Source organism: Helicoverpa armigera, chromosome 28, assembly GCF_030705265.1.
Source record: "Helicoverpa armigera isolate CAAS_96S chromosome 28, ASM3070526v1, whole genome shotgun sequence".
NCBI lineage: Eukaryota > Metazoa > Arthropoda > Insecta > Lepidoptera > Noctuidae > Helicoverpa > Helicoverpa armigera.
The window spans coordinates 1,391,333-1,418,700 of NC_087147.1; the positions used below are offsets into that span (position 1 = coordinate 1,391,333).

At 33.4% G+C, this 27,368-nt stretch overlaps 2 protein-coding genes across 5 annotated transcripts in view; both read left to right on the plus strand.

Annotated features, from left to right (window-relative positions):
• LOC110382005 (glycerol kinase 3) overlaps window positions 1–23,742 on the plus strand; it is a 30,826-nt gene extending 7,084 nt beyond the window's left edge. For 3 of the 4 annotated variants that reach the window (XM_064042313.1, XM_064042311.1, XM_064042312.1), the window contains exons 2-13: window positions 9,157–9,239; window positions 10,186–10,342; window positions 11,847–11,948; window positions 12,323–12,540; window positions 13,191–13,300; window positions 13,766–13,871; window positions 14,340–14,532; window positions 15,122–15,299; window positions 15,616–15,696; window positions 16,047–16,171; window positions 16,766–16,900; window positions 17,405–19,338. In XM_064042313.1, the coding sequence (XP_063898383.1) occupies window positions 9,165–9,239; window positions 10,186–10,342; window positions 11,847–11,948; window positions 12,323–12,540; window positions 13,191–13,300; window positions 13,766–13,871; window positions 14,340–14,532; window positions 15,122–15,299; window positions 15,616–15,696; window positions 16,047–16,171; window positions 16,766–16,900; window positions 17,405–18,036 (2,112 nt within the window). In that variant the 5' untranslated portion in view covers window positions 9,157–9,164 and the 3' untranslated portion in view covers window positions 18,037–19,338. Of the gene's footprint in view, window positions 1–9,156; window positions 9,240–10,185; window positions 10,343–11,846; window positions 11,949–12,322; window positions 12,541–13,190; window positions 13,301–13,765; window positions 13,872–14,339; window positions 14,533–15,121; window positions 15,300–15,615; window positions 15,697–16,046; window positions 16,172–16,765; window positions 16,901–17,404; window positions 19,339–20,740 lie in introns of those variants that run through there. The other variant, XM_064042314.1, reaches the window with a different exon arrangement.
• An 878-nt stretch (window positions 23,743–24,620) lies between these two features.
• Window positions 24,621–26,619, plus strand: LOC110382009 (uncharacterized). Its single transcript, XM_021342459.3, has 3 exons — window positions 24,621–24,709; window positions 24,793–26,010; window positions 26,397–26,619. Exons 2-3 carry the CDS (start codon window positions 24,877–24,879, stop codon window positions 26,508–26,510), a joined length of 1,248 nt encoding a protein of 415 aa, XP_021198134.3. The 5' UTR covers window positions 24,621–24,709; window positions 24,793–24,876; the 3' UTR covers window positions 26,511–26,619.
• Window positions 26,620–27,368: the final 749 nt, after the last annotated feature.

The window sequence follows — 27,368 nt, forward strand, 5'->3', positions numbered from 1 at the left end:
GTTTATTCTAGATGCATCCAGTTTTCTGAAAACCTCGAAAAAAAGCAATATCGAAAATACATAGAGATATGAAGGCAGATAGCGTTCTAACAAATCGTTTCGTTTGATTAAGTTTTTTTAGCTGATCGTGTAGGTGTTAACAATGCGAAATTGTTTTATTCACGTTTTGTACAAATATTTTCAAATAAAAAAAGAAAATTACCTTCAGTGACCTTTCTACGACTCTAAGGCCCCAAAAGATGACAATCTTTTGTTTTTTTTTTTTTTAATTTTAAAAAGGTAAATGGCAGGATATTTTTTATTGAAATATTTTTGGCCCTTAGAGTCGCAAATAAGAGATAATTTTGCATTTTTTTTCATTTATGAAAATAAAATACAATATTTATTTTGAAAATCATTTTTCTGTTGATAAAGAGTGCCGGATCTTGGAAATCTAATCTTAACTTTACAACATTCACTAAAGATTAATTTATGTGGTTTGTTTTAATCTTTACAACAATGTCTAGAATTGAGATAACTTAATCTTTACTAATATAATAAAGCCGAATAGTTTTTTTGTTTCTTTGTTTGTACCCTAATGGTTCTGAAACTACAGGAAACCACATCAAACCGGCTAGCACGTTGTAGGTACATTTACACTATAGCAGATGCATTTTATATTTTTCTATAAAAACAAATAAAACTGGTACGAGTTTTTACTTTCTCTTTTGAATATCAGGAAGTGTTTTTTTCTGTTCTAGATGATTTTAGACAAGTTTTATAACATTTGTTTTGTTACGTAACATAAGATACAGTTTCCAGACTCGAGACTTATTTATCGGTGGAAAAATATCAGTCATAAATAGATTATCTTTGGTTGAAATCGCAAATTCATGCAATTCTGTCTTTATCAAGTGCATATCTGAAAGGAAAGCGTGTATTGTAGATTATGTACGATAATAAAGTTAATATTAATCCAATTTGTTACTGGGTGACAACGAAGTCACATTGGAAACGAACAGATTAAAAAAACTCGGTCTTAAGAAACTATTTTATATTTTTTTGAAATATAAAGAGAAAATTCTGTATAATATTGAAAAAAAACCCTGCATTAAAATAGCAAAATATGATAAATCAACAATTTATTCCATATCTTTAGAAGTATGTTGAAGGTTAAAAAAAAGAAAGAAAATAAGCGACCATAAAAAGAAACTAAATAAAAAAAAATGCAGGTTTTGACCATAACACTTCTGACTTTATTTACATTTTAGCACTAAGTATTTTTAAGTACTTAGGCAGCAAAAAAATACTTAGTAAATATAATAGAAAAAAGATAATGACAGTTTTCCCGCTCTTTTTACGTGTCATGGCGGCAAATTTTCCTTATACGCAACATTGTTTATGCGCCTTACCACAGACTTACCTTGACTTTGGTATGTAATTTACTCATCTTTACAAAAGAGGTTGTATAGGTTACGTATTATTCTAAGTAGTTCTTGTACTTTTCTATGAACCTTGAGAGTTTATAGTAGAAATTATGTTGTGTGTGATGTAGGTATGTATGACTATCTTTTACTCTTGTCGCTTGCGTTTTATTGCATAACATAATTTCTCACAGTGATATATCACTGGAATTCCAGTTCCACATAATGTACTACAACCAACAATTTACCTCTGCATAAAATCGGCACCTAAATATTATATGGGCTGTAACATGTAAGCGAATAATAAGCTGATATAATTCGAAAGTATTGCTTGTGGGAAATGAAACTCAGTAAAATGACTCGTAGCTTCATTTTATAGAAATTTTCCCTTTAACGTCATATTTGAGGAAAACGTAACATCTGCATATAACATACGTTTTTCCTCAATCAGACCCGACGCAAAATCATCGAGAAAATTTGCTTTTTTTAATAATTCCTTAAGTACTGGAAATCAAAAGACTTTTCATAACTGGTTCATACGCTTTTCTTTCTTTGCTATATGATCATCCCAAGAGGACAAATATAAAATAAAACATTATAAACATTTCTCCACAATTGTCTAGTTGGTCCTTCAGTCAACATGAGTGACTGACTAATCCCGATAAGTTACTGAAAAGGACGGAGAATTCTCAGTGGCATAGCGTGACTTAAAGAAATAATCACTTAAAATAGATCCGTTTTGTATTATTCTGTCTGACTTGTTTTAGAAGTCGGAATAGTAGAGAAAGGGATGAAAATATAAGTAGTGTCGTACATTTTGGTTGTCAAATTACATCGAGTGATCGTGGATGTGATTTACAAGCCAAGCATACCTAATCAGCTTAGTAAGAGGATTGACCAAGGCCGGTAAAGTGCAATCGGCATTGGCAAAGACAAAAATATGAATCGTTAGCCAGACAATACAATAACAATCGGACACTAAAATATCTTGGTTTAAAGCAAAATAATAATAGTTCTGTCAGAATCTACGTAACGTCTGCGAATCCAGGCCCATTTCAATACCTGTAACGAGATCTTATGGAATATATCATTCTGTACTTGGTCTCCAAGCCAAGTTTTCATATACCAGATTAATTATCGCTGAAATATTTAGGAACGATAATTTAAAGCGTGTGAAACCAATTTGTTTGTGTCAGGATGCTATGCGGATTGCAATTATTATTGCTTTCATCGTTAACATAGCTATCATTAATTTCACACTTATGAATAATTGCATCATATACATTAATGGGTTTCATTATAGCTACAGCACGACATCCGTTGCTTTTTATGGGTGTGTGAGCATCTTGCACACGTCAAGTACCAAAATTATTGTAATGTGTGCTTTTGCAGTGCCAAAATAAACGTTCACGGGTTTGTTAGATTGTTCAGGATCAGGTAGTTGTCTTCTGGTAATTTTTAATGGATTTTCTCTTACTTCTTTTTACATATTTGCTTTAATATAGTCAAGTGGGTTGAGCAGAAAAGATTTTCAGACTCTTACAGACTATTATCCACTCATGTATCGTCTAGAGCCCTTCATGTTCCAAGGTCGCTGTAATGTTTTCGAACAATCTCTCAATTCACGTTTTCCCTGAATCTGCCTAGTAGGTACAATACATGTGATTGCATTTTTTAATAAATTGATTTGACACGAGTACAGTCATGCATAACTAAGTACACAAAGAGAGGCGTGATTAAGTATATGCATGAATAATTTATTAATTACCTGTATCGCTAAATTGAACCGCTTTTAATCGATATGAGTTTTTTTGATGTTGCTGGGTTGCAGTTTTTCAAATCTTTAAAACTACCTACTTCCTGTATCGGACCACTTGTCTAACCAATCAAATTCTTCCGCTTTGTAGGCTCTTGTTTTTCCTTTAACGTCACAATATTTCGTAAAATAATATTTAATTCGTCATCGCTGTTGACATGCCGACACTATCGCTTGACCCCGTCTCGTTATGATTAAATTATTCAGAAAAAAATTACAAACAAATAATAAATCAAAGTCCAATGTTGTTTGTAAAACCTTTGGTCGTGACAAAGATAAAAGTAATTAGTTTGATGCCGAAAACTGTAGACAACTTATATTTTTTCCAGTAAAAATAGTGTTGTATGACTATGAAGTAGATAGTCTTACCTAGAGGTATTCGATTACCCAGGCAACTGGATTGAGGAGATCAGATAGACAGTCGCTCCTTTTAAAAAAAGGACTGGTACTCAGCTGCATCCGATTAGATTGGAAGCCGACCCCAATATAGTTGGTAAAAGGCTGGGTGGATGATGATGACTATGAATAAGATCGATAGATAGAGATCGGCAGATAGAGGATCATAGAAGAAGATGACATATTGCGCCGACCCCAACTGAAATACCTAGGGATAGGTAGGAGCAGGAAGATGATGACGACTACTAGCTACAGTAAAAGTCGTTTTGCTGACATCAGTGACCAGACCTTTTTCCTTGTTAAAAAAGTGTTTGCATATGCAATTATAATGTTTAATTTCAAGGCTGTATATACCGATTGTATGTCTTTGAATATTCAGTTTTTTGTTGCTTGAAAATGTCAATACAGTATCTGTAGTCATGAAAAAAATTGAGGAATTGCATCATACAGCACTTATGTTCAGACGACTTTACATGTACATTTGCTACTTATTTGTCGTAGAATTTTGAAGTAAAATGTTTGGATTTTTATGAAAAGCGTACGCAGATTTGTGAGGTATTGCATAGTTGAAGTTTGTACGGAGATGGCATTCTTCAAGAAGGCCATACTCATCGTCCAACAGTTATCAACTTCTTTAAACTAGTTAAATCCATATGCTTATTTTTTGCACAAATGAATTGGCGTGGTAGTCATATAATAAAGATTGACGTTGCTTATGCCATGCAAGCCGGCTAGAATCGGATTTTTCTAGTTATTTCTAGCCTCCGCCAATTAGTTTTTTGTGGTTTGGGAATAACCGAATTCGAGCCGTGCCCCCAACCAGTATTTTCCTTGTGTAACGGGTTTTGATAGTAAACTTTCCGGTTTTGGCTTACCTCCTCAACCTGATTGCATTTTTAGGTCATTAAAAGCGAAGTTTTTGGTTCAACCACACGTGTCTTCAAGTTTTTCTATTGTTTCAAAGGTGAGTCACTCCCACTCTAGAAATTGGTTTGCCAAATCGTAGTTCAAAATTTTCCGCTACCAAATGACCTAAGGGTATGAAAAATATTCCGAATATTTTTCGTTAAGCCGATTATGCTGTTATTCTGGTACTTTGCCAGTTTTGGCTGCATGTTTTCCAACTTTTCAAGGTCCAATGCTAATAAACAATATACTTACATGTATAAGTAACCTTGAACGCTTGTAATGTCACCGAGCGTTGACTCGCTAATCCTAAGATAGGGTCTACCTGAATACTTAAACCTAATCTTTTAGATAAAACGACAATTGTAAGGCGCAATGGATATGATTCATAATCAACAACTAATTGGTTAGTATCATGTTCCATGTTGGCAACTTGAGTATCTTGTATGTCTGTGATAGGTATATCAGATATCATAGTCATATATCTTTTAAATACCCCGTATTAATGACTCGATACGTAACTTTGTACTTTTGTTTCACATTTATACTAACTGTATTTGTGTAGATAGGATCAAGATATATCTAATGGTATCTACTATCCTGCGTATTGATCACTAGTCGTTTGTATTTAAAATTGGGAGTTTGGAACTATACTTTTTATATCTTATTAAAAACCAATCAATTCACATACTCAATAATGCGCTTCTTTCGTAAATTTTTAATTCCAAAGCCATATTCACAATATTTTTGGACTGCGAAACTTCCCAAAATTTTTGTGGCCAAAGTTAAGATGAACTTGTTTTGGAATTTAAGAAACCTGATTTTGTCGTTTGCCGTGACATACAGTACAGTGACTGATCCTTAAACAACTTTTCCAAAACTGCCATTAATCACTTAAGTTGAATTTTAATTGTTTTTTGAATCCACTCTTGCTTGCAACACAAGTCTCGTTCAGGCAATATGGATGACAAACATGTTAATAAAAAGAATAAAGATACATACGATTTCACAATAAAACCCACTGATAAACAAAACTGTATACTACGAAATGAACCGAATATATTTTTCCGGGATCATAGATACTGATAAAAACTTGTGAAACTTGAACCTTCGCAGTTAGTTAATGATAGGACGCCGGTAATTCCCACACCACTTTATAGATTTACTCCGTCGCGTTTTGCGATCAATTGACAAGATTTTCCTTAACCAGTAGTCAAGGCTGATGCAACTATGCAATCAGGTGCAGGAAAAGCTAAATAGACTGCACTGGAGAACAATCCGGCCTTATAGGGGATATAAGTCTCAGGAAGGAATTATTTCCTGTAGGTGTAACTAGATTGGTTGGAATTTTTTCCACGTGCAGTCTTGATGCGGTTTTGATGTTCTGGCAAATTGAGGTTGGATAATGGAAGTGGATATTTTTAAGATTGTTTGATTATTTAGCACGTTATAGGAGTTCCAAAATGAAAAGTCTTGCTTTTAAATTTAGTTATTTTGTACGGAGATTTGACCACGGTTTTCTGAAGATGTCCAACCCAAGATCCATAAAATATCAGTGTTATTATAACATTGATTTATTTGGACTTCTTATGGAGTAGCGATAAATTAGGACTTATGTACTCATAACGTCAAAGTAGGTCATTAATGAAAATCTATTTAGAATACTTACACTTACACGTGTGTAGTCGATAAATCGTTGTTGTTTTCTCGATTTATTTGTTTTAAGATAAATCCTCATTAGTAATGTCTGAGGCAATTATATTATCTTTAGTTGTTTCGATTTGATTGCAATTGTTTAACGTCCGTTCCCAATATGCAATCTGTTGTTTTGTTCACTTGACATTACTTGTATGGAGCTAATGTCACAATTGTATCTCTGTTAATCAAATCAATCGATGGATAGGATATTGGGATAGGCGTTAGTAAATTAATTGTAACTGTTGCTTATCTATGATTGTGCCTCGTAAATAGTTTAATCAAAGTTATTAGCTTTGTTTGGATCCATAGCGGCTTTGTTATGGACATCTTTACAAGTATTTGTCAATAGATTTGTTTAGTACATAATAATAATTGTAACAACATGTTGTTGTTTTGTTGCTTTTTTGGCAGCGTTTAGTTTCTTATCTAATGGTTGCATAACCATTGCAGATGTTATTGGCAATAACATGGTTATTTTGTTATGCATTAATGATACTAACTTTCGTATGTCGAAATAAGACTTTTAATTATTGCAAAAATTGCATTCATCGATACAAACTTTGCATGCCATTTTCAAAGGGTCCCAAAGTATCCATAATATGGAAACCTAAGAGAATGAGGATGTACAATGATCTAAAAATACTGTAATTTTGTTCTTATGTTTGTAGAACGGATAGTTACTAGTATAATGCAATTCACTACGAATGCCCTGCAATCAGACCAAGTATGGCTTCATTTGCCATCACACAATTTGCTGGTTCAATCATGTCAGCTACGTTATTTGATTTTGAATGTAGTGCAATATTCTCTTCTTTATTTGGAACAAAGTTTCGGCTATAATTTTTCCCTTGCCCTATTTTTCTTGAAAAATTCCATTTCTAATAAAATATTAGGTCTTTTTTTTTATTCGGAATCATCAAATGACCAGTCCCGAAGGGTGCCGCTTGAAGGAGTGTCAGACACTTACTGACTAAAACCCACCATGTTCCTTCTTAAGCTCTTTATTTACCAGGGCCGTGGTAACTCTTTCGCACAATCCCGCAGCCTCGGCAGGGATACATATTCGGTCTAATATTCGGTTCTCGGACAAATGTGCGAATATTCGTGCTTTAGAACGAACTTAAGAACTACAAGGAATAATATGTATATGTATAGACGAAAACTTAATTTAAAATTCGATAAGCTTGTTAACTGAAAATTACGTCCCGTAAATGAATTACCTGAAATCGGGTCACGTAAGACTAGTGAAAATAAAGTGAGTATATGATAAAGAATTCCCTTGTGGTGAATTATTGAATTTTCCATTTGGGAGAGCCCTTGTATATTGATCGATATAACAAGGTTATATCAAGACAGGGTCAAGAGAGGCTCTTAAAATATTTGGTTATAGGTCTTGTTATATTGCAGCTGAGTATCGGAGTTTTAATAGAGCGACTGCCTATCTGACATCATCAACCCAGTTATCCGGGCTAGCTTTCTAGGCAAGACTGGTTGTCAGACTTTCTGGCTTCTGACTATCCGTAATGACTGCTGAAGATATTCAAATGACAAAGTACAAAGTATGAGAAAATATTGAGATAGTGTCCGAGGTCTGAATAATACAAAAACTAGATAACAATATCGTCTTCAAGGCTGAAGCTCCTCCTACTCCAAGGACAAATTTTTGTTTTCATACAAACAGATGAGTCAATACAGACATTATACAATTGACATTATATTATCTCAGTATACAATAAAACATTTTACTGCACTACTCCAGTGTTTATACCAAGAGTAATTATAGTAAAGATTAGTTTAATTGGTATAATACTAACTTGTGTGAGGGATTTGTGATAATTCACACTTATCTATTAGACGGAGAATAAATAGGGTTTCAACGCAGTATTGTGGGCTATGGAAAATTTATATTGCGCAACAAAATTATTGTGGCCTAGTGGGTAAAGAACAAATCTCTCAGGTATAAGTGTGCAACTTTTCTAAGTTTGTATGTACTTTCTAAGTATTTCTTGGCACCAATGACCGTGTTTAGGAGGACAAGATAAACTGTAGGTCCCGGCTATCATTTGGATATTTTTGGCAGTCGTTACGGGTAACCAGAAGCCAGGAAGTCTCATAACCAGCCTTTAGGTTGCCCGAGTAACTGGGTTAAAGAGATCGGATAGGCAGTCGCTCCCTGTAAAACACTGTTAGTCGGTTAGACTGGAAGCCGAACCCTACACAGTTGGGAAAAGACTAGGCAGATGATGATTACCTACAATGTAAAATCATTTTGGATGATTATAGCTTTATCACCATGCTCCTTAAACTTTAACCCCTTTATAGAAGTACCGACCGACGTTTATGTTTCTATAAGTAATGAAGATTTTAATAGTTCCGTACTAATGATAGTCTTGTGGTTACTAATCGTTTTCCTAAGCCGGTACTATGGTACGACTGGATCAATTAACCCTAACGACATTACGATTGATAAGCTATAATCCTACTAACCTTTCGTTAATCTAGTTGCTTATCTAGCGATGATGAAATGTTCATGTTTCAATCAATTTGTCGTAAATTCTAGGCTCTTTAATGTTGTCCGTGTTTAATTATGGCAAGATTCAATTGATTCCTAATACTTCCATACCAGACCATTTATTTTGTCTTCCTACGACAGTCATATCATCTTCCAAATAAGTTACTGCACGTTCCTAGTCTAACACAGCTTTATACTTTTTCCTGTTACTTACGATCGCTACCTCAGTATTTTTTTTTACTGACTTTTTCAAAAAAGAGGAGAAGTTTCTCAATTCGCCGGGATCTTATTTTTATGTATGTTTACCGATTAGGTACCCAAAAGACGTCTAGCTGATTTGCCAAATTCTTCTCTCGACTTTAATACCGATATTTCGAAATGTTTTCTAGTAATAAAAGCTCAAGTCTGTTTTTGTTTATTTTCAGGCCGCACAATGCCTGTCAGGGAAGGCGCGAAGCGGCCGCTAGTCGGCGTCATAGACGATGGAACCAAGACTGTTAGATTTGTGGTAAGTAAACATGTTTATATTGAAAACATTGATTCAAGGCATTTCCCAATATTATTCCTATCCATCAAAAAATATGTTATATCTTGTTTGACATTACTTTTATGAGGATAATGTCAAAATCAACTCAACAGATATACTGTTGGGAACGACCTTTAAGGTACAATATATTCTAAGTGAATTGGTTTCATATTGTTGTTGCTACATAAATAGGTATAGGTATAATAAAGGCCAGGTATCTGAATTTAAAGACAATAGTTTTTATCGGGAAATACGCAAGTGAAAAGTTTAAATATGTATGTACTGACGTTTTTACGAGGGCAGAAAGACAGACGTGACCGAAAAGACCACTTGCGGACATTTTGAGTCCAAGCGACCGAATAAAGGTCATTTCATACATATTTATAAGCTCATTGTTTCGTAGTTTTATTTGATTAAACCGGTCCATAACAGTGATACAATTTAAATTTAATGTTAACGAGGTCATTGGTAGAAGGCGTGGTGATTACGTATCCCAAATGTTTTGATAGAGTTGGTAATCAGAAACCTTTGCACTTGGAGTATTATTTGGACTACATATCTTGTTGGTTTTGTCTAAGTTTCGTAACCATTCTGCCCTGATGACCTTTTTTTTATTAAAATTGGTTTCTTTATCTATCTTTCGTAATATGTGAGTGGAATATTTATTTGACTGTCCAAAGTCCGCTGATTTAAATTGCTATAAAATATTCGTAATGATAAAAGGATTTTGTCTGTTATGGAAAGGTGAACGGGATTATTATAAGAGTTTTACTAATCGTAGATATTATATTGATTAATGTTAAGAATCATGATTAAGTAAATTGCTTTCTCATATTAGTGAACATCGTTAGACAGAACATGAATAAACAGAATTAAATTAAGACAGAAGAAAACAAAAACTGATGGTAACTTGCTATCGTCTTTTCAGATATATGAAGCGGAGCGTTCAGATGAGCTGGTGGCATACCAAATGGACAAAACAGAAGTCCAACCTCATGAGGGCTGGATGGAGCAAGATCCCTTAGAAATCATGCACCACATCAAATTGTGTGCAGAAAATGCCATCGATCAGTTGACCGAGCTAGGTAAGGGTTTTCATCAAATTCAGATCATCATATGCCTAGTCTTTTTCCTAACTATGTTGGGGTCGGCTTTCAGTCTAACCAGATGTAGCTGAGTACCAGTGTTTTATAAGGAGCGACTGCCTATCTGGCCTCCTCAACCCAGTTAGCCGGGCAACCCAATACCCCTAGGTAAACTGGTTGTCAAACTTCTGGCTTCTGACTACTCGAAATCAGATGCAATACTTAAATGTGTTAATTTAGTCTGTAAAGGTTATTTATTTCGTCTCGACAGACAAATGCTATAGCAATTCCTTGAAAAATTAGCACGCTTTTTTGTTTTAGCAGCTGTAGTGTAAATACATATTTTTTAGTTTAGTTTAGTTTGTGTAAATCGCGTTTTTTACATGGACGATGTTACTGTTTTTGCAAGAATTCGTTAGTTTCGTGTACTTAGTTACTTGTTTTGATTGAAATCAGTATGTAGACAAAATAATGATGCGACGTTTTTATCGTACGAACTGTCATCGTTATTTGGGAGTCAGATTGTTTTTTTTTTGACGTCACTGGCTTCTGATTATACTTTGTTATCGGCCGTGGTAAATCCAAAATAAGACTGCATAAAGTGGGATATTTTTAGATTTTTACTGTTCATCAATACTTACACTGAAAGGAGGATTTTTGTTTGTTTGTATGACACTCGGAAACTAAGGAACCGATTTGAAAAATTATTTAATTTTGGGAAGCTAGATTATCCTCAAATTATATTGGCTATATTTAATCTGGGAAAGTGAAGTAGTTTCCATAGTACGCGGCTAAAACAGCTAGTATTGACTATATGTAACTATTAGAATCCCATGAATTGCTATTTTAATCGACAATAAGTTCCTGAAACACAGTCCAAAAGTTGTATCTCTTGTGTAGGAAGTTTTGAATACCATTCTTACGAATTATTCAATGACGATTATTTATAATTGAATCAACGTCATCGAATATATTTAGTTCAATCAACTGTTTTGTTGTTTTTCATTAATTTGTTTATTAACCTCTTTTGTTTTTGTTCAAAGAGTAGAATTTATGTTAATTTCTTCGAATTATAGCACGAATATTTTTGACATTTCTTTCGATACTTAATACAGAAGTGAAAACGTGTTTTCTTAATGCAACAAGTATAAGGTTTTAAGTGTGCTTAAAGGCTTATATGAACTTGCGTAGCGCTGTAGACGCTTACTGAATGCATACGAAATGTTGACTCCACAAGCCTTTTAAAAGAAAAAAGCCAAAGAGCCTTTTTTTGATGAATAGCGTATTCGAGCTGCGCTCACTAACTTACAAAACATTTTCATAAAATAATGTTTGATTTATAGTTGTAGAAGAAATAGTACTAAGCAATTCCTTAAGGCTTTGTAAGACTATTCGTTCATTATCTTCATGTTTGCTTCTGGTTAGACTGGAACCGACCTTAACATTCAAAATAATGGTTTATCAATGCACTTTAGTAATAATACCTATGTTTATTCAATTTCAGGTTATAGTAAAGATGATATAGTGACGTTGGGCATCACAAATCAGAGGGAGACGACAATCGCGTGGGACAAATATACGGGAGAACCTTTACATCCAGCTATTGGTAAGGAATTTTGTGTTTAGCAATAATATATTATACTATGGAATTTATATGTTAATAGTTTGTTTGGTTATAACTGTGTTTGTGAAACAACAAGACTGTTGCAAAAAATACTAAAACTTTAATGAATAGTAAAATACATAACTGTAAGTTATTGTTTGCCTAATAGACAAGACTGAATTATGGTTCTATATTATTTTACTGACCTGACCCCTTGTTGTCATTAGTTTATTGCCGCAAAAAAGTTTTGTTTTTGCAAGTTTAACTTACAAATACGACGGTTGCTAAATCGCTTTTTTAAACCGCCAGATATTCTATAATAGTATAATTAATTAGAAGTAGAGAATTGAAAAACCTTATTTTTTTCCTCATTTCAGCATGGAACGACATCCGAACAGATAGCACAGTGGACGCGATTTTAGCCAAAATTCCCGACCGTAACAAGAATTATTTTAAGAACATCTGTGGTCTACCCATTTCTCCCTACTTCTCTGCGTTGAAAATGCGTTGGATGAAGGATAATATTAAAGCTGTGAGGCGAGCCAGTCGTGATAAGAGACTGCTTTTTGGAACTGTCGATACTTGGATTATTTGGGTAAGTTAACTATTTTGTTTTAAAAAATTAAATGTATTAATTATGTTTTGTTTAAAAATACTGAAATTTTATTTAACTTTAGTCTTTCTGATACGGCCATTTATGTATTTAAGTTTGACAGTGATAGGAGTGATCTTTGTAAAGCACAAAGCATAATATTCAATGACGTTTTAATATTTGGCTGTTAATTCATATGCCACGTCAAGTTAAAAACAAATAATTGTGGCCTTACTACAAAAACTTAAACACCTGTTTTACACTTGACAAAAGAAAAATTGCATAATGAACCATATGTCAACGTCATAATTTGTCATTTTTTTAGACAAGTCTTAAACTGACGTTAAAAAGTTTTTGTGGTAAGACGGTTGATGTTTTATAAATGTTGACGTCATATCGACTGAGAGAGAGACTTGAACGGTGTAAAATCTTTTTTTAACAAAAATAACATCACCGAATTCAAAATTCAATCTATACCTAAACCGTCCTCCTTAGACAAATACTATACTGAAATCCGTAGCAATCGGCTCAGCCAAACGTGAGATAATCCCGCACAAACATACAGGTCAAACCGAAAATCTCCTTTTTTGAAGTCTGTTAAAAATAAATCAATTAGTCGAAATAAATAATTAAATGCTTTACTTACACTACAGAATATGACCGGTGGTCCACACGGCGGTTTGCACATCACAGACGTCACAAACGCGTCTAGAACACTTCTGATGAATCTGGAAACTTTGAACTGGGACCCTATATTGTGCAGGTAAGGTTCAAAATCGATATTATAATAGTTTTTATTTGGACGACATGCTCTTTGATCGTTTTTTATAGACGAAGCGGACATAGGTAATATGTACTATCAACCAATGACATTTATGAATCTCATTAAATACTTTTCGTAATTTTCGTAAAGACTATGAAATACAATAAGGTCAAAATTCAAAATGCACTATAAACGATTCAGAAGTCTATATTATTTTGGCAGTTTCAAACGATTTTTTCGACTGAGCTGGACATACATGCCAGTGGTCGATAGTACCTACACAAAATAATTTCAACTTATGCCATACACTATTTTCTGTGAATTTAACTGATCTGTTATTGCAATAGGACTTTGGTCTATAATGAAATAGACCAATAACATCGACTTTATAGTTTAACTGTTTAGCGCCCTGATATAAAGTAACCTTTCTCAAGCTTACCTTAATATTTTTTACTCTTCCATCAGGTTATTCGGCATCCATCGAGACACGTTGCCGACTATTCACAGCAGCTCAGAAGTATATGGTACAGTGAAAGACGGATCCTTGCTGGATGGCATTAGGATATCTGGTGTAAGTACCTGAACTCTGTGTATTCTATATGAGTCCTAGTATGTGTATTCTATATGCCTGATACTACACCTGATAATATACGAGCTTAAGCTTATAGAAATTCTTTATAAAAAATATACCTACTCATTAACATAACAATAAACATACTCGTTGAAATGGTTGTAATGAAGATACAGCATTTCTATTTAACTGACAAACTTTTTCATAAATTTTCAATAATACCTAATACTGAATTAAGTTCGACTCAACTACAGTAGCAACTCTATCATCGCTTTGAGGTCTAATTTTCACGATTGAACGAGTATAAAAACCTTTAAATGACAAAGTTACTCTTACTTAAAATACATCTACCAATAATTAATATAAATAAATGGTATCGTTCACAGCTATTTATGAAAATAAACCCAAACACTACCTAACATTTTTGTTCAAAAATTATTTACTAAAATCTTACCTTCCCTTCACCAGATCCTAGGAAACCAGCAATCAGCCCTAGTAGGCCACAACTGCCTACAAGCCGGACAAGCCAAGAACACCTACCGTAGCGGCTGCTTCTTACTATACAATACGGGAACTAGGCGGGTTCAATCTACCCACGGGTTAATTACTACAGTGGCTTATAAACTAGGCCCTGATACACCCGCTGTTTATGCTCTTGAAGGTAAGTAAAAAATATCTTTCTGTATAGTAACTTAGAAATCTTATTGTATAGTTGCAATTTACTATACAACACGGGTGCAATCTACCCACGGGTTGATTACTACAGTGGCTTATAAGTTGGGACCTGATACACCCGCTGTTTATGCTCTTGAAGGTAAGCTAAGAAATAACAATAATTTTGATAGAAATCTTATTGTATAGTATATATTGTATACTACTTACTATACAAGCACGATATGTGTAATCAATCTAAAAGTTCATTTTTATAGTGGCTTATAAACAAAGCCCTGATACGCCCGATGTTAATTCCCTACAACGTTGACAGAATACAAGACTTGTAATAAAAATAGTAATACATATCTTACTGTATAGTTACTAACTTACTATGTACTACTTACTATACAACTCGACTCCTTGGTTACTGAGGGTGTTCGAGATCAACAATAATAGCAATCCCAACTCAAAAAATATTTAAGACATAATAGATGTAGCCCGAATATTTACGGATTTTACTCCCAAAACACAACCGCAAATCAAAACTTCCCAAAAAAATCTATATCTAATCTATAATATTATTTCTCTCTACCCAGGGTCAATCGCCGTAGCGGGAGGTGCAATGAAGTTCCTCCGGGACAATCTCCGTCTGATCAAGGACGTCGTGCAGGACACTGAACACATCGCGGGCCAGGTGTTCTCTACGGGGGACGTGTACTTCGTGCCGGCGTTCAGTGGACTGTACGCTCCTTATTGGAGGAAGGACGCTAGAGGGTACGTCAAAAATTATCTGTCTAGCCTTTTAACTACTATGTTGGGGTCGACTTCCAGTCTGACCGGATGTAGCTGAGTACTGGTGTGCCACATGGAGCGTCTGCCTATCTGACCTCCTCAACCCATTAACCCTACGACTTACTGGTTTTGACTACCCGTAACGACTGCCAAAGATGTTCAATAACAACCAGATGTATAATAAGATCGTTCTAAATTGTGAATGTATAATGATATACTTACTCTCAGAACTTACTTAGCACTTCCATAATATTTTTCGTTATTGACAGTCAATTTCATTGTTATTATTTTGTTCCAGAATAATTTGCGGTCTGACTGCATTTACAACTAAGAATCACATCATCAGAGCGGCTCTAGAAGCTGTTTGCTTCCAGACAAGGTAAAAATTATTTAACTTCTACAAATAATAATACTGAAAAAGATGATATTTTTTAGGAATATAGCGAATATACCTCTAATATACCTACTGGCTTTTGCAAGCGATTTCATTTGCTTCCCGTAGGAAGTACCCTTCCACCAGAATAAAAAGTAGTTTACCTCGATTTTATTTTTCAAATCGATCCAGTAGTTCTTAAGATTAGTATTCAAGCAAACAAACAAATAAACACTCAGCTTTATAATATCAGTATAGATTTCACTTGCATTTTCAGTGTATGGCAACTTTTTAAAATTATTTTCTTTATTTTGATTGATTTAACTTTAACTATAATATGATTTTTTGTTACACAGGGATATTTTAGAAGCCATGAACAAAGACTGCGGTATGCCCCTCGCTAAGCTACACGTGGACGGCAGAATGACTTCCAACGATCTGCTCATGCAGTTGCAGGCTGATCTCATCGGTATTCCCGTGTGTAAGTACACCTCTTTGTTAGTGGTAATCCGGCCAAAATTGACATATTTGAAAACAAAACATGATATAAATATTGTCCTAAGCTTCTCTCGCAGTATTTCTGGTATTATTAATTATTAAAACCATCGTTCAAACACGTCACACATTTCGGAACAACACGTTTCGGGAGGTACGTTGAATTGGTGGGTTGCGACTGTCAATCGAATATCTTTCGTCGTATGGGTACTCAGAAGCCAGAAAGTTTGACAACCAGTCTTACCAAGGGATATCGGTTCAACCAAGTAATTAGATCAAGCCGGTCATACAAGTACCAAGTAAAGCACTGGTACTCAGCTGCATCCCGGTACACAGAAAGCCGACCACAACATAGTGATGATGACCCTTTTATGTGTAGTATATAATTAAAAGATTGTTTATTTATTAACTAACTAGCTTCTGCCCGCGGTTTCACCCGCGTCTCGGATGGGGGCAAAAACTATCCTATATCGTTCTCCCGGGTCTAAGCTACCTCCCCTATAAAATGTGTAACTAACACGACTTTATTTTATCCATATAAATAGATTATTATTTATTTATTAACTTATTTCTTGCACAGTGCGAGCGCAAGCGTGGGACATGTCGACGCTGGGCGTGGCGGTGGTGGCGGGCGGCGCGGCCGGCGTGTGGAGCGACGCGTGGCGCACACATGACGCACCTAATGACACCTTCCTGCCCACCACTACTGATGACGGTGAGTGGTGTAGTCATACTTTATGGCGACGAGAAACAACTGCCAGAAATTGGAGGAGAAGAAGAAAAAAATATTTTTAGCATTTGTTGTATTCAGTTTGTCCAATAAATATTTTTACTTGCCAAAGACACGATATTTTAAAAAGTGTTAATTTGAATATTATATACTCGTGAGTACAATATACTTGGTTAAAAGGAATACAAATATAAAAAATACTATTAATAAAAAGTGGTGTCACTTGTTATCAATGAATTAGACAGATACTTATAACAATAAAATAAAAAATGAGGGCAAGAAAAATAAACTCGTAAATGTTGTGTCCAACTATTGTTTCAAAATTTAGTTGCTTTGGTTATACATAAGTTTACATATAAGTTAATAATTTACATATAAGTTAATTTGGTTACAATAACTTTTTGTTGAATAAGGCCAAAACTTATTTAATATGTACCCAAAGTAAATACACCACAAGCAACAAAATATTCAATAAACCTTTTATTCCAGATCGCGACGCCCGATACACGAAATGGAAGATGGCGGTCCAACGCTCTCTCGGCTGGGCAACAACTAAAAAATCATTCACCATGACAGGTCAGGCCAAACGAAAAACTAGCATGATGACCCAACAGAGTCTAGACGTCCAATCTTTACCCGACAGCAGAAAAAACTCGCTTTTCGACAACCATACTTTAAACTTACTAGACGTAAAAGTCGATAAAAATTTCGACGAAGGAGTAAACTCCTATGTCGAAGAATTACTCCAGTATTCCGCTAGAAAATTCTCCATCTTTGTCCCCGTAAAAAAACTTAAAACGGAACACACTATTTTAGATGACATAGATTATTTTATGAGTAAAAAGGAATGTGATTATGGTATGTGCGAGTGTTGTCCCATCGAGAAAAAGGTGCAAACTAATTGGGAGTCTATTGAGGAGATTATCGAAAATGATCCGGAAATTATTTTCGATTGCGACGATAATCCTATAGTTGTCGAACCCGTCAGAAGTTCTGAACCTATATTTCTGACTTCTGCAATTAGTATGGGGGCTGCGACTTTGAGCAAGAAAATTAACTTCGATAAATTACCGGCTTTGTTCAAGTCGATTTACAACAAAATTTCTAGTCCAATGACGTGAATTGTTTTCGTTAAATTTTGTGTAGTAATTTAATTTATTACTTATTTTACTACTTTGGGCTATAAAGCCTGGCTTGGACTGTGTTGCCATAGAAAAGTTCCTATTACGGATTAGGATTTAAAAAAAAACACGCGGGTTTTTTGTTGCCACTTTAATACTTTGGCAGCAAATTTTAATGGCTGGCAACATAAAGTATACGTCAAAATACAAACAGCTAGAAAGAAGATCTAATGCTTTTCTATAAAAATAGGTCCAAAACTGTCAAATGTATGTCGAATGACGTCAAAAAGACGAAACAACGAATATATAGGTGTTATTATTATTGTTATGTAGATAATTTACGTCCAATCCTAACATGCGATCTATCTGTGGCCTTTCTTACTAGAGATAAGAATTTGACGTTACTTCTATGGGGTTTATGTCAAAATATCTATCTCCAGTTAGCGAATGAGCAGGTCGATCGAATATTGGGACCGGCTGCTAGTATGTTACTACAATTTGTTATTATTGAAATGTGATATTTTCGAATTATGTTTGAAATTCATTAGGCGTATTGTACTTAAAATACGTAAGTACTAGTGTAGTCTTAAGGCCGTTCCCGATATTCAAACTATCTGTTAATTTGCATACTAGAGATAGGAATGAGGCTATTGTCAACATTCTATCTTTAGTAACCTAATAAAACGGATAGTTAGGATATGGGGACAGCCGTTAAAAATAATGAAATTAGGTTTCGATACTCCTTAAAGCCAAATTAAATGTATGTTGTTCCCTAAGGTATTAATATAAAAGACATTATAGTATTTTATTTTCTTGAGAAATTCAAAATGTGTAGAAATTGCACATAGTGAATCTGAATTGGGTCATTATTTAATTTTCAAAAAATCTATCTTTCGTATTATATTTTTATCTTTATTTTTAAGACCGTGTTTTGTCCAATGAATAAAATAAGATACCGTACCACATTTTTCTATCATTTTTAAGACCGTTTTTAAGATTTTAATGTTGTATTATTGCATGCGAATTTTCAGTATTAATTCAGTTTTATATAATACTTGAACTAGGCGTTAAATAAAGTAGATCTTTCCATATTAAAATACTTAAAGAATATATAGGTAAAATAAATTAAAAAATGTTACAAACTTTTTCTCTTTCTATGACCCTTTTCAATAATTGTGCTTCTGAATAATTCTTAGTTCCTTATTTCGCTAGAATACTGTGTCGTCTTAAATGTAATTTTACTAACATTATAATAAGACTGGTATTAACTTGAATATTGAATAAAAATATTTATTTATCCTTTTTGGGTCTTTGATTTATTTTTGGTTCCTTGCATGAGTTGCATGATACCTTCAACTTTTAATTTTCATAGCATGAGATTCTTAAGTTTTTTGGAAAAAAAATATATTTCATTTTTACCACAGCCGGGGAATCATAGACATTATATTTAAATATAAGTTATATCGACAAGTTATCAATTGAACATCTTTGGCAGTCGTAACCAGTAGTCAGAAGCCAGTAAGCTTGACAACCAGTCTCACCTAGGGGTACTGGGCAGAGGAGATCAGATAGGCAGTTGCTCCTTGTAAAACACTGGGACTCAGTTACATCCGGTTAGACTGGAAGCCGACCCCAACATAGTTGGGAAAAGTCTAGGCAGATCACGAGACAAGTTGTCTTGTCGAGAGTCGGTTTAAAACCGAGAAATTGACAGTTTATGCTTCTTATATACCCCAATAAACGAGATAAATCTCTTATACAGTGATAAGTAAGATAAAACAATGTGATAATCTAGATAAAAAATGGGGAATAACTGTCATAAGTTGTAAATAGACAATAAATGCAATTGGTTTATGACAATCGTATTCTTTATGATTTTGATTACTTTCAAGGGGATTTTTTACGATATTCAAATTAAATTGCATATAGGTGTTTATTATTATAGCCACAATTTATATTATTTTGTTAATAAGCATGACTGTATAATGTTAGCTATTGAAGTTTAATTCTAAGATTTTTTTATCACTTTAGGTAAAAGTTGCGTGAAACAAAAATTATTTTTCATACATTTACAAAAACGTCACATAGTATATAATAACTGGTATTCATTATTAACAATTAATTGACATTATTCATGAAGGTTTTAATTACTTAATATTACACATTTTCATATCAATAAAATGACATTGGGAAGTGCAAAAGTTCTACAGTCCAGTCGACCAGCGGTTTTTGCGGAATTTTGTGATTTCGAACGATAAGTATTTTCAAATTTATTTATTTTTCTATTCACCTATTCATTTAGCTTGAGCATTTTGATATTTTTGAGTGGTAGCACATTTAATTTTTGATTTCGACATCACAAAATTTCGCATTGTTTCTTAACATGGCTAGAAAGTCCTACATAAAAGAATAATCGTTCCATATTTCACTTTTAACTATCATTTATTTTGGGTTCAAATTAACAAGACTATTTAACCAAAATGGACTGAACCTGTGAAATCGTTCGGTAATCCTCATTAGATATTAATATCACATCTTTTTCATTCTTTGATATTGGTGAATTATCTATCAAAGAACATGCTAATAAGAATAGAAATGTTTTTCAAACCAGTTTGTAGGTTGTTACCCGTGTCAAAGAAATTCTTACCCTAACACAAAGTGATAAGGTTGAATATTAATATGATTTTTTCTTTATCTTTTACAGAGGAAAGATACAAGCTCCTAGCATCGATTCCGGCAACTCTTTACCTAATAGGTAGTTTTACAATGCTAGTCGTCTCGAACATTTTAAGAAAAAGGTGATAAGCGAATATCGACTCTATTCGTTTTAGAATAAGTATTTATTTCGCTGTTACGTAGAACAAGTCTTATGCTTTAAGTGTACGTTCAATTGTTTTATAATTCAAAATACATATTATCTTAAGTGACAGATGAAATTATGGATTGATTTTAGAAATGGCGCTTAATTTTCAGTGGTGATTAAACTCTCTTGCCACCTGTTTTATTTATGTTTGACTTAGGGTGAGCTTCCACCAAAATGTATTAGTAAATGAATGAGCACACAAATGTTTCTTTTAGTCTACTTGCTTTTGCAAACATTTTTAAACTTTCCCCGAAATTGCAACTTTTGGGCGCGAACACATGCTAGCAATGGACTCGCGAAGCTCACACATTTTTCGTTCGCGAACATTTCGATGGATTCTCGCCAATTGAGCAGCTCAATCATTACTCAGAATTAAGTGATATTTGACTATTAGTTACTAGAAAATTTTGATTTCATCCATTTAGGCATTTAGTTGAATGTAAATAAATTACTTCCATCACAAAGATTTTCGTCTACACATACAATTATTGTAAAGAGCCAGTTTTTATATGTAATAATGTCATCCAGAGCTCTTATCATCAATTTTAGATTATGTTTGTCTTTTTTAATTGAGAAGATATATATTAACATTCAATTATGTAAAAGAACAAATGTGATTTTTTATAGTTAATTTTTTACCAATTATTCAGCATTTTTGTATCAAGAATTTAGCATTTTCTTTGTTACCTACCTTATTAATATAGGTGTAAGTTAATGTGCAATATTTAAAGGTAGCTTTTTGTGTAAATACACTTATTGATATTGTATCACTTTAATGGTATATAATCCAAATCCTTCCTAAATGTTAAAGATCATAAGTAAATGTGTGTTTAAAATTCTGTCCAATCTGAAAAGGTTTTCTCTTCAAAGAGTACTATTTATTGAACTAAAAAATATATGAGAACACACATTTGTACTGGATAGAATGTAATAAACTGAATTTTTCAATGAATTGATTGCTCGTATGTCGCTGATTATAAAACAATAGAAAAATTGTGTCTCGCGTATATTTGTGCTCCTACATACAACGGGTTAAACCATTTTCTGATTAATTGGGATTTTCAGGAATTTTAGATCGAGGAATAATCCTTTTAACGATTCATAATTTTGACTGAAACGGTCTCGATATTTTTTAATCGAATGATATTAAACGAAAAATGTCTTGAATTTTTTGAAATAATTTTACATTGGTCCAATTTTTTATTGCATTTATATTATTGAAATGTTTTTAATGTAAATTGTTATAATTATTGCTCATTTTATTAATTTTATATGGAATTTTATGTGGATTAATGAGTAATTGATTTAATTGTGTATTTACTTGGAAATTAAATTCTTTGCTATTTAATTAAATAGTTAATGTGACCTCAAGAAGACTAGAAGTAGTTTGTAAGTATTGTAGTGTTATCAGGCATATTTATTGAATTTTGATTAAAAAAATCATATATAGACGCCAGCAGGTCAACCTACCCAAATCTGTCAAATTTTACCAATCGAACCTTCCACAATTGTGATAAAGTTTAAAATCTATTGAAGAAAGACAGATTTAGGTAGGTTGATTAAAATTTGCTCTTAGTACATTTAATGTTTTTTTAATATCTCAAGCATAGTAATTATAATAGCAATCAAGTCAATAGATACCTAGTACCCTGCTTTACTATTTAATTCCCCAAAAAATATTGGGAAAAAATAAATATGCGTTTTTTTTATAAAATTATTATTATTTAAGCATTCCCAGTGCATTATAATTAAGAATTATTTCAACAATTTTATTTATTGAAATTATTTATTTCCAAAAATAAAATCTTTCTTTTTATTATATGCCAATTAGCATTTTCTGTTTAACTTATAACAAAAATGGTTGTTTTTAATAAATAAAATGTAAATTAGTATTCAATGCGGGGCTGCCATACCAAAAATTATTGCCCTTCACAATTTTGGAATCACAATTTTTTGTACCTATTTTTACTTTTAGAAAATAAGTTTTTTTACAATAATTATAAAATTGTTTGACATTATGAATGAATGATATTTGACATTTTGTATTCAAATATTTTTAGTACCTGGTTATTTAAATAATTTGATGAGCCCTTTTAGTATTCTAATTTATTTGATTATATTTGGAAACACGGGATATTAGTATGAACAAAATGATAATTAGTTATCTTCTAATTTATTGTACAAAATACTTAGATTTCCAATTAGCTACATAATAATATTTCCTATGTAAATAATCAATAATTACATCCATCTATCATATTATATCATACCTATCATACTCATATGTAAAAGAAATTCAATTAATGTTGTAAGACTAAAATATCAATTATTAAGTCATTTGTCAGTAACCATTGTTTTAAGCCTAGTACTGGTAAGCACGTAAAGTTTTTAATTATGTATAAACTATGAAGATACAGAAAAGGCTAGGCAGATGATGATTACTTAGGTACTACATTAAACTTCAAAAATAATCTTGGTAGAATCACATATAAAATTGTTATTTAAGTCATTTGCAAAACAAAACAAAATAAAAACCAACTTGTCATCTGCCTAGCCTTTTCCCGACAATGTTGGGGTCGGCTTCCAGTCTAACCAGATGCACCAGAGAACCAGTGTTTTACATGGAGCAACTGCCTATCTGACCTCCTCGACCCAGTTACCCGGGCAACCCAATACTAGTGGTATATAATTAGTGGTAAGACTGGTTGGTTATTTATTAAAAACAGCCTTGTGTTGGGCTTAAAACTTTGGTTTCTATTTATAATCATAATATGACATGGTGTAATGTATGTGTATCTTAAGTGTTTTGGTTCTTTGTAATAAAATATTGCATTTGTTGGGTTTTCTTTTGTGTTTTATTACATCACATACCTACTACTATAAAGGCAAAAGAAATGCACCATTTTGAGAGTGTTTGTACAGACCCCAGAAGGACAACCAACCCGAATCTGACTACCAATCGAATATTAACCTTCCTCTATACCTATAATGTTCTATTGAAGAACAAAAACATTCACTTAGATTGATGTCCTGTCGTCTGTATTCTGTAGTTCTTATTACTATTGAGTTAAGGTGCATGACAGTTACCACTGAGGTGCTGTCTACCGTACCTATATTTGTAATTGTAACTTCTTCACGTGCAAACGGCTGAACGGATTTGGGTGAGCAGATGGCAATAAAGTAACTAGTACTTCAGAATAGCGTATAGGGCTATTGATCCGAGTGCACGAAATTTATCCCTCGAGAAGCGGGTGAAGCCGCTGGCGGAAGCTTTCTACGCTTCTGTACTAATATAACAAAAAATAAATGTTTGTACATACCCTAAAAGGGTTGAATTGAATTTCAAGAATTCACTGTTGGGAAACCATATTATCCCGAGTAGTAACAGGTATAAAACTGCCAACTTGTATATTTTAAAGGTAAAAGTAAAATAAGTTTTCACTTCAACTGGAAAATCGAAAGTCATATAAAAATTTAAATTCGCGCCAAACATTTTTATAAGTTGGCACATCTGGCAATAACGTTTCGTTCAACATTATTCCTCACTGAATATAAACGTTACTAAAAAAAAATACTATAATAATTATTAATATAAGGTACCTAAAATAATCGAAAATAACGGTAATTAAATAAAATGAATTTTCGCTAGTATGAAACGATTTAAAGTAAAAAGAGAAAATGTAAAGAGGTTGCCATATTTTAGTTGTATTTCCGAACGAAGTACCGAATGCAGAACCGCCAACATCACACAACAAAATGTCAAAATCACGAGTTATCAGGTTATTGATAAGAGATAAAATTGTAAACATGGTAAGTTATTTCGGAAATAAATACACAAAATAAAATAAAAACATCGTTTACTGCTACTAATTCGTGCATCTTATCATTTTCAGTTGTATGCGCCTAACATGTGAGGAAGGAAAGTTTATTTATCGTAGAAAGCCGATAAAAACAATAAAATCTTTTCCTCATCAATTATGGATATAAATAGCTTACCATTAGAAACATTCATAGAAATATTAATAAAAACAGATGGTTTAACCATCGGAAAATGCCGAAGGGTGTGCAAAAAATGGCTGGAAACCATAGACGACATAGACTATATTTGGGAGAAAATATGCTGCAAGGAGTACGAATATCAATCGTCTTTAGCTAAACAGAAGTCTGGTAATGACTGCAAATGGTACCACATTTATAAAAACCTCACAATGTGGTCAAAATTAACATCTTTTGAGAAAAACATTCGAGAGTTTTACAAATTCACTCTACATGACAAAAACCATGCCTTAGCCATTGACTATGGAGTTTTACCTTTGAAAGATACCAGAGGAATAGTTTTATATGATATGAGCACCTTGAAACATATACCGGTAGCTGTACCAGAAAAGAATTGCTTAAAAATCTCCAATAATGATTTTGCAACAGTCATACTCGTTAAATCCGGAATTCTTCTCCAAAGGACTCCATTATCTTTTGATGAAGACCTACGCTTTATGACTGAGGCATTTTTCAAAGCTGATAACTTCGTGTTACATGGAAAAGAACTCTATTTCTATAACAATAGAGATGTTTTTGTTTGTGACTTAAATATGAGGAATCTCGAGTCTAAATTAATGCTTCATTGTGACTATGATATCAAAGAAATACAGTATTATAATGGTCAACTTTGTATCTTTACTGACTGCGGGAAGATTGTCACTATATCTAAAGACAGAACTGTTACTGTCAAACCAATAAACTGCCCGCCAGAATGGGTGAAACAAATTAAGTATGTCCGAGCGATCAACAGTCGGAACTTTGTATGTTATTCAAGGAATTTATTCAAAATTGAGACTGACAAATACCAGCATTTGTACCTAGATTTTCCACCAATCACAGCACTGTTTTTCTATGGAGATTTCGTACTTATAGGTACAAGAGCCAGTGAGATTTTACTATATAGATTGTCGAGCCAGAAAAGGGCAACAAAACCTATTTTTGAGAAACTAGCCGAGTTGCCAGATGGCAAATATGCTGTGTATTTGGATGTTTGTGAAAGGAAGTCGGGGCCAGTTATTGTAGTGGCAACATTCTTTGAGATAATATTGTTGGAAATTGATTTCTTTCCTCATGTAAGTATTTTGAGACTAATACATGACTTATGTTGTTATTCTAATTTAGATTTATTATTATATTTATTTCTAAATAAAGCCTGCCCAGGATTGTATGAAAGAGTTATCTCTGCTCAGTACACTGTAGCCCTTTATGTACTAAAGGGCTACAGTGGGAACATGATGGGTTTTAGTCAGTAAAAGTCTGATACTCCCTCACGCTTTTAACCCACATTGGGAGGGAAAATTTAAAAAAATGATCAGTAAAGTTCTTAATACAAAACTGATAATCTTGCAGCAGCTTTTTTAATGTATGTTTAACAGACTCCAAAAAAAGGAGGAGGTTCTCAATTCGTCGAAATCTTTGACTTAAATTAAATATTAATTCTATTTCCTTAATTTTTCAGGAAAAAGAAACAAAAACAAGTTTCCCAAACAACAAAGTGTTAATGTACAAGCGACTTCTAAGACTTCGAGACCGACTTCGACTTGGAGTGCCCTCGATCAAATCTATCGCGTAAGATGAAGCTTTAAAATTAGCCTGTAAGACTATTTATTCGAAAACCCATGTATTTATTAGGAAACGTGTTAATTTATGAATTTTTATTAAAAATGTTGATTTTAGTTATATGGAAAATCTTTTGTTTTTCTATAGATAATATTCACCAGAAAATCCTTCCATTGGTTTATACCAATAGTCCTATTAATATCTGACTGCCCTAAAGAAGAATAGGTTCCTAAACATAGGTATTTAATCCCTCTTCATGAATCCTTCATTCTATCTCTCCGTAAAAATTGCATTTTAATCCGCTTAGTAGTTTAAGAATTTATCGTGACAACTAAAGGCTTACCTTAGAAAGCTTGACCTGAGAATCGAACCCAGAACCCGTAACAATAGCTCTTGGTGAAATAAAAGCCAGACTTTTCACCAAAAACAACAACACGTAGGTATTCTGGTTTATTCTGCCCCCAATTTACCAAAAGATATGAGCTGGGAACACACTAGTCACTAAATCAAACCACTGGCTTTATCATTGCTTGTATTACAAGTGCAAATGAGCTCACAATACGGAGGAATGAAGGATAGCGGAGATGCCATAAGGAAGGTAGGTCAGGAGCCTTCTTGTAGGTCAAGCAACGTACGGTAGGCGTGATCAGTTACTAGAACTAACGAGTCGTTTCGGGTTCCTGTCAAAGATTGGTCTTGATTGATTAGTGATTTATTTTTAAAATAATGGACGGGTTTCAAAGAAGCCATGTAAGGCCTGTTAAGGGTGGGCGTTTTGGGGGCTCTCTTTGAGTATTTTTTTATGCAGATTTTCAGCCTAATTTGATTAAATAATTTTGTAACTTTCCTCGTCCCCCGAACACCCGCATGT